The sequence below is a fragment of the Argiope bruennichi genome, chromosome 4, assembly GCF_947563725.1.
Source record: "Argiope bruennichi chromosome 4, qqArgBrue1.1, whole genome shotgun sequence".
NCBI classification, from domain to species: domain Eukaryota; kingdom Metazoa; phylum Arthropoda; class Arachnida; order Araneae; family Araneidae; genus Argiope; species Argiope bruennichi.
The window spans coordinates 62,043,334-62,052,207 of record NC_079154.1 but is presented as its reverse complement, the minus strand read 5'-3'; the positions used below and the strand labels follow the sequence as shown (position 1 = coordinate 62,052,207).

General features: G+C 28.7%; 1 protein-coding gene across 1 annotated transcript; it reads right to left on the bottom strand.

Moving 5' to 3' along the window:
- Positions 1–1,664: 1,664 nt before the first annotated feature.
- Positions 1,665–2,786, bottom strand: LOC129966304 (cuticle protein 14-like). The gene is made up of 3 exons (XM_056080723.1): positions 2,733–2,786; positions 2,540–2,593; positions 1,665–2,129 (listed from the first exon to the last, which is right to left on the bottom strand). The coding sequence occupies exons 1-3, from the start codon at positions 2,784–2,786 to the stop codon at positions 1,665–1,667; spliced, it is 573 nt and encodes a 190-aa protein (XP_055936698.1).
- Positions 2,787–8,874: the final 6,088 nt, after the last annotated feature.

Sequence of the window (8,874 nt, the reverse complement as noted above, 5' to 3'; positions counted from 1 at the left end):
CAAACTAGTATGATCAAAATTTAAAAATTTCCTTTCAAATTTTTTATTCGATATTTTTAAAGCTTCAGGATGATAATTGGGAATTTGAAAAAATTTCTTGTCAGCAGTCGTCTTTCTTTTTGCATTTTAATTGGCAAAAGCTGAACAATATCACACAATTTCTACTCATTGTTTAAATGGTAGACAACATTTTTGCACAGTGCATGTTTTCAGACGAACATGCAAGTACGGTGTGATGGACAGTATTTTGCCATTTATCTAGTTGTTGAGCTGCAATGTTTGCCAGAGTAGTTAAGATTGTCACATGATTATGATACCACAGGTTAAATCCACTTATTCACTTTATAAGAAGCAAAATAAATTAGGAATAAAGGTTGTACTCCAAAATTTATCTGAGAGCTTTCTAATAAAACTGCTCCTAGTAGAGATTTCACATTTTGATGCACGCTTAAGGATTGTTGTGTAATATATTCTTTAGAATGTATCGCTTTATTTATGGTAAGAGTCTTATGTTCGCCATAAAGCTTGCTCATGGAATTATGGAAACCTGGAATTATGAGATACACTTATGAAATATGATTTGTTGAATGTGATACTTGGTCAGACTGGATGAAATAGATGAAAATGATAGGTTTTCGCTATATTCGGATATTTCGTTTTCTCGGTTTCGTTATATTCGTATATGTTTTACTTCCTCTTTTGAAGAAATATAAAGTGCAAATAATTTGTAGACGCCGTTGAAGATCTTTTTTGCTTTGCTATCCAAAAAATTGTAATTATGTTTAATTAGGTTGTAAATAAAGTTTATGAACTTCATTTTGAGAATCGTTTTCAAAAATCTCTGCTTTCCAGTATATATCTTTCTCTAGAAGTTTTTGTCTTTCTAGTATATGAAAGATAAATTGAGAAAAACTTTAAAAATTATTTAAAAAAATTACTAAGAGAATTTCCCGAATTTTTATGCTTTAAATATCTCCCAGAGAGATATCTAAAGATGATCCCATATACAATGAGATATAATTTTAAGTTAGTTTTTCCCCCTAAAAAATCCTCTTAAAATTATATCTCCATGTATATACATAGTTTTAAACACATTTTTAGAACTCGATATTTAAAAAAAATACTTATTATTTTGGAAAAACAAATTTTATGTTTTATAAGTTATCTTTAGCTTATGTATTCAGAAAGGTTTAAGTTTTATGAGCATTCAATATAAAATTAAATGAAACATTTTTTTAAATATTTCAAATACAATTAAAACTGTCTGAAAGTTCTATTTATGAAAACAAATCGAATATTCTTATTGATTTCATATTATATATTTTTAGAGATCTTATCATTTGTAAAAATGAAATAGAGCCGATTTAGGTTAAAAGAGAACTTTAGAGGACTTTAAACAATTCTGAGTTCAGTATAAACCAAAAGGGAAATTGAATTTTGTGACATTATTATCCTTTTTCAAGCCTTATTAAAACTATATTCAAATTTATTTTCTTTTAAAATTTCAATAATTTTGCTTTAACTTTTTATATTTCATTTTAGAGTCAAATTACATTGGTATTACAATTGTGAAGATTTTCAGTTGACAGAAGAAGAAACGTCTCTGAAATGTGACAAATAAACATTTATTCGACAACTAGATAAGAAGCATAACAAATATACGTTTAAAACCCGTAACGAGCATATCCTAAACCTGCAAGGCGTCCATTGCCAAGACCATATCCTCCATAGCCGAGGCCACCATATCCTCCAACTCCAGCATATCCGTATCCTAAACCAGCTGCTCCAAGACCACCGTATCCGTAGCCCAATCCAGCTGCTCCAACTCCGGCGTATCCATATCCTGCACCTCCAACTCCGGCGTATCCACTATGTCCGTAGGGGGCATCAGAAATGATGTGAACGGCTGCAGGGTTTTGGTTGGCAGTTCCGGGTTCATTGGTCTTGACTTGAGCTCTGAATCCAGCATGGTCAGCGACGTAGTTGACCTGTCGCTTGATTCCCCTGGCATCGGTGAATCCGTAGCTTCCTTTCACGTTCTTTCCGTCGCCGACTTCTTCACGATGCTGTTCACCGTGCTTGTCCTTTACACTGTAGCCGAACTTGAAGGGTTGGGGATGGTGGATAGGCTAAAAGGAAAAAGAAAATGTGTGAGAATTTTTATTTAAGATAAGTATGTTCTTCCGATTATAATTTTTTTGCAATTACAGTATTTTTATGAGATCTGTAGTCAATCGTTTTAGTTTTATTTACTGACTATCGACAATGGAAAAAGTGTCATTTGATAAAAATAAATATTGATAGCTGCAGAATACATTTCTAATAAGTTTATACCAATAAAACTTTTAGCAAACAGCTATTTCTTTTGAATATTATATTCTTACCTGAAATAGAAAATTTGCATGAAATTTTTATTGAAGATATCATATTTTTAAGACATTAATATAATTTCTTTTTATATGACCACATTACATTTTCTTTTAAGTTGTAGGAACGAGCGAGATAAAATGCAAAAAAAGTTCATGGTTTTGGCACTTACCTCATGATGTAAGCTGGCAAAAGCAGCCACTGCCAAGGCAGCCAAGATAAAAGCCTGTTATGAACGAAAAAAAAACATTCAGAATATTTAAAATGCATGTATATAGTTAAAATAAGCTGTAAAACCAAGGAATCAATTCCCAAATATTTTTCTGATTTCCTTCTGAATGCTCATGACTTCTAGATACAGATACCTGACTGATCTTCACTTTCATTCGTATGGCTTTGTAAGAGTTTCCTGAGGACATGTTATGATTTTCCTTCCTTCCCGCATTCTTTATCAATGGTTTAGCGAAAAGGGGGTATAACATTAATTTTTAAGCCCTTCAAGATGCTAACATTGAAATAAAAGCAGTAAATTTTTCTCCTGTAAATTCCGGTATGACTTGCGCCTTTGTCCTGCTCGTTAAGCCACTATATAGATGTAGAGTAGAATTTTATATTTTTTATTTCACTGTAAGTTCTCTAAGGAGGAAACTGCATCAGAACCCCCCCCCCCCAGCCTCATCAGCTGCATCGATTTGGTCAATTTTTATTTCATTTGAAAGCTCTTGAAAATTTAGATATGTCATCATTGGCCATTTGCTCTCCTTTGTTCAGGGTTTTCAGAAAGTATAACAAAAGAAACTTTTAACTCCTCGCCTCAACACCAATTTCGCCAACTAATTTATTATCTTGCTGTTGTTGTATGGCATTCAAAATGCTGTTTATTTATTGCTCAACTTTAATTTAAAATAAGAGGGTTTTTTTTTGCTCTGATTATATGTAAATCATGCAAATTGATTGATATTGCCAGATTAATGTTATCAATTAATGCAGCTAGATTTCGTTCAAATTAAGCTATTGTAATAAAATATTAAAAATTTATTTTAAAATTATGTTGAGAAAATGTGTATAATGCAATTGAACTTGTTACATTTCAATCTTATTTAATTTTTTCATGTTTAAAGTTATAGAAAATTGTAATCAATTTTCCTCTCCTTTTCTGATATGCGAGAATTTGAAGCTTTGCACACTCGCAATAACATTACGCTGTTTTAATATTTTCAGGGCTTATTTGTCAAATCGACAAATTCAAATAAATTTCAATAACATTTTATATTATAATCTTGTAAATTCGAAAAAATAATAATAATATATTTAAGGATTCAATAATATTTATTATAAGGAATTTTATATTAAGGATTAAAATAGAAAAAAAATCATTATAATAAGAAATATTTCTTTTGTTATAATAATGAAATATTTAAAAAAATCCTTTTTAAATATATTTTTATAATAAAATAATTGTAATTAAAATTAAACAAAGAAAGATATATTTCTAAGAATTTGATATTCAAAATCTTACCTGAGATATCATTGTGATGTTTATTTGCCAAGAAAGTAAAAGCAAACTGATATTATGCATGATTTCAGGAGTATTTATATGTCAACAACATGAATGGAATGAAACTTTTTAATTACATTGAAAGGTCACATTGCTTTCTGCATGAATGAATTGCTATTTTAGAACATTTTAAAATATAACGAGTTATCGTGATCTAATTATTATATTTAAAAAAAATATTCATATTTTTTTCTTGGTTATTTTAAAGAGTTGATTCAAAGATATTTTATATTAAGGTCACTATAACATCTTATGAAATGTAATTTTAATCAACTTTGAAACAAAATAAATTACATTCAATAAATATTTTTAAAGTTTGGAAGCCTGAATCAATCTATTGTGATAGGTCTATTGTGATACTCTTTTGGATATACTTGAAAATATTACAAATTTAGCACCTGAAACATTTGGAGAAAATTGTAAGAACAGTTGCCATCGATTCAGTGTATAAATAATTTGACTCGATTTGAAAAAAAAAGAAAGTGTTCCGAGGCAAAATTTTTATAAGATCGATAGAGTAGTGTTCTTCTTTAATTCATCATGTCAACAATGTCATAATTTAAAGTGACTCAACGAAAAGCATATTCATGGACACGATAATTGCAGTAATTTTGATTCTATTTTATTATAATTTTGTTTGATTATTTATATACAGTGTAGGAAGGATAGGAATCCCATCATAACAATTAACATCTGTTTTTAAAATTCTTCGTTAACTGCAACTCCTTAGAGATTATTGCTTTAAAAGAAGTTTTCGGTGATTAAATAAAAAGAAAATTTTATCTCATTCCTTCCATTCCACCAGGTTTTTAAATGAGTTTAAGCTTTGTGGACGATAGACATGGAAGAAAATACAATCGACGAGATCTTTCTAGCATAGGTTAAATGTAATTGAGAAAAGAGATATTTATTTTTTTCAACTTTAACTTCTAAGGAATTGCAGTTTTTGAAATAATTTCAAGATATCTGAAATTAGTGAAAACAATAATTTTTAAAATCAAATCGTCCATTTTTTTATATCCTAAAATTTCAATATTCTTCTATTTATTATACCCCAGTTTAGTAATACACTTATTGGTCTGAAGCTGGATTTTCTGAAGCTGGAGGAAATTCTAAATAAACAATCCCCTCTCAGAGAGAGCATTAAATAACAAAATAATACCCAACAAATATTAATAATTGCTTATAAAGATAAGAATAATTCATTTATGATCTGAAATAATTGCTTTCTTTTTTTATGCGAAGTAAAGTTTACTTTTACGAAGTATGCAAAATAAAGTACATACTGTAAACATTAAAGAATTTGAACTTGAGATTTTGAGGAACCTCCACTTTCAGACCTTTTTTGATCCGAAAACACATTTTTGGGATTATGCTTGTCTGTGAACACAATAATACAAAATAGTTAGGTGAATTAGGTTAGATTAGAATTTATTTAGGTTTTTTTTTCTCCCATAAACTTATTAGTTTCGATAAAATTTTGATGAAAATCACTTAACAGGAAGTGCAAACACACTTAACAGGAAGTTTGTCTGGCTGTCCCTCTACAAGGGAACACGTTTAACTTCAAATTGTAAAAAATTAGATGAATACTATTTAATGCATAGATTTAATATCTAAAGCGTTTATCGGTATCAAATGATATATCATATCTGTAAAGGTATTGATCATCTGTCTGTATGTACTTTCTCAAACATGCAAAAGCAATAGCTCAAAAACACAACTTAGATCAATGAAATATGGCTGTGATCTTGTTATTGCAATTGTAAGTCTACATCAAATTTGTTTTCAACCGGAAAGAAGGAAAAACGGCATTTCATGTCTTAAGTTTTCCCCCCAGCATATTACAAAGCACGAAATGCTCATGTAAAAATCTAAAACTTTTGGATTTCGCGGCTTTGTCCAAGGTTTATAATTTTGTGCGAGGGGGAGGGGATAGGAATAAAATCTTTTTTAAGTAATATGGTATGGTTATTTAAAATCGATGCGATGTGCAGTAGAAGTTACATTCAAGTTGAAATTTAATTAATTAATATTTTTGATAATTTCTTTACTTTTGACTACTTATGAGTGTTTATATTTGTTCATTTAAACAACTACATGCTTATCAAACTAATATGTTCAAGATTTTCAAATCTTTTAGTCGATATCTTTAAAGATTCAGGATATTAATTGTGAATTTGAAAAAATTCTTTTCAGTAATTGTCTTTTTTTTTGCATTTTAATTGGCAAAAGCTCAACAATAGCATATATTTTCTACTCATTGTATAAATTGTAAACAACAGTTTTACACAGCTCAAATTTTTAGACGAACGTTCAAGTGTAGTGCGTCACACAGTGCAGTATTTTGCTATGCATCTAGGTGCCCCAGTAGTTACAATGGTCATGAGACTATGAAGTGACTATGATGCCACATGTTAAATTTATTTACTTACATTATCAGAAACAATATAGATTAAATTAAGAATAAAGGTTGAATATTTTTATTCTGAAATTAATCTGAGCACTTTCTAGCAAAATAGCTTTTAGTAAAGATTTCGTATTTTGATTGAAGCTTAAGGATTGTTGTGTAATGATGTTCTGTAGAATGTATTGCTTTATTTGTTATAAAAGTCTTCTGTTCACCATAAAGAGTGCGGATGCGACTTGGAATTATAAAACATAATTTGTTAAATGAGAGACATCTCTAAAGTAAGACTGGATATATTGATAAAAGCCTGGTTTTTGCATGCGCTAAGTTTGATTCTTCGTTTGAAGAAACGTAAAGTATGAACCAATTGAAGACGGCATTGAAGGTCTGCGTAGTTGAATCTTTATTGTTCTCACAAAGAATGTTTTATTAGATTGTATGGGCTCTGCTATAATGTTTATGGACTTCACATTGAAAATCTGTGGTAGGAATTACATTCTACCAAATATATTTCTCTCGAATTTCTTTATTTACTTTCTTTTATATGAAAGATACATTAGGGAAAAGCTTTTACAGTTTTCAAAAAATTTGCCCATAAGAGTTTCTTGAATTCTTAGGTTTTAAATAACTCTTAGTTAAGAACAAAACCATCTTATGAATTATATCTCCAATTCTGTTATATTTGTTCAATTATATCTCTTAAAAAAATGGCAATACTATAAAATTTAAATAAGTCAATGTTAAAGAAAATTTTGGGCTTTAATTAGATACAATATATATATATATATATATATATATATATATATATATATATATATATATATATATATATATATATATATATATATATATATATATATATATATATATATATATATATATATATATATATATATATATATATATATATATATATATATATATATATATATATATATATATATATATTAAAGCTATAGAAGTTTAGCATCCTCAGTAGGGATTGCAATACCGGTATACCGGGATACCGAATACCGGTATTTGAAGACATTTGTACAATTTTGTAATACCGGTATTCACAAGTTTAAATACCGGTTTTTTGGTATTTACTAGAAATTTTTTAAATTGTCTCCATTATATGTTAAGGTATTGCGAACATAGCAAAATAGTATACGTTTTTTTTATGTCTGCCTAACGGGAGAAATTAATTAGCTAATTAATGGCTTAATTAATTGCTTAAATCTAAATTAGCGAAACATGGATTATCCCTGAAAGAAAATATTGTATCCATAACGACTGATGGAGCAACAATTATGAAAAAAGTTGGAAAGGTGATTGGTGCAAATCAGCAGTTGTGCTATGCACATGGAATTGAATTAGGAGTAATAGATGTATTATACCAAAAAAATAAAGAACAGAAGAATCCAAATACTGTGGATATACAAACTTCGGATTCCAACTTTGAAAAGAGTGAGAATGATATTGACAATGAAGATAATGACAATGTAATTGTTGAAGAAGATATTGCTAATGAGGATGAAATATTAACCTATCAAGAATTGCTTTCTATAATTTATAAAGTTCGAAAAATTGTTAAGATATTTAAACGTTCCCCTATAAGATGGATATGTTACTTAAATATATACAAAGGGAAAATAAAACAGAATATATGTTAATATTAGATTCTAAAACACGTTGGAACGTTTACTCCTAATGATGGAACGATTTTTGAAACTGAGAAATCCAATCAAAAAAGCAATAATCGACTTAAACCTGTAAATTAATTTTTCAGATAGTGAATTCGACTTAATATCCAGAACTATATCAGCTCTACTTCCAATAAAACTGACTACTGAGGCATTATGTCGGAGAGATTCTAATTTATTAACAGCTATGCAACAATAAATTTCATGTTGCAGTCACTGAAAGAACAGCACACATCCCTATCTGAAGAATTATATATTACATTAAAAAATCGCACAGAAGAAAGGCATACCGAAATAGAAAATGTCTTATGGTATTACATAATTATAGTGATTTTAAAAATGAAAATGAAAAAGAAGAAAAGAAAAGAACCAATTCAAATCTGATTAAATTTAGAGTAAATTTTCTTAAAATTCTTTACCCACAAACCTATCCCCATTCAGAAGAATTCGGTTTAATTATCGAAGATTAGGTCACTACTGTCGATAATGAAAAGGAATTGTCTCTTGAACAAAAATTAGAATAAGCGATAAATAAAAAAAAATTTAAACGAACCAAAATTCAATACAAAAATTAGCTATATCCAAAACCATCCGATGAGAAATCGATTTATTTGAAGATGAGGAATTTAGAGGTAAATACTTGGAAAAAGTATATTGCGCATTGCTAACAGTACCACCAACTAGCGTAGATGCCGAAAGAGCGTTTTCTACAGTTTGTAATTTTTACACAAAATTATTTTTCAGGCTTATGACAGTACAATGAATGCATTATGTTTTATAAGATCACATTTCCAAAATTTGTAATAGTACCACAGACTGAATAGTGATATTTACACTTTTTTGTGATTTAAATA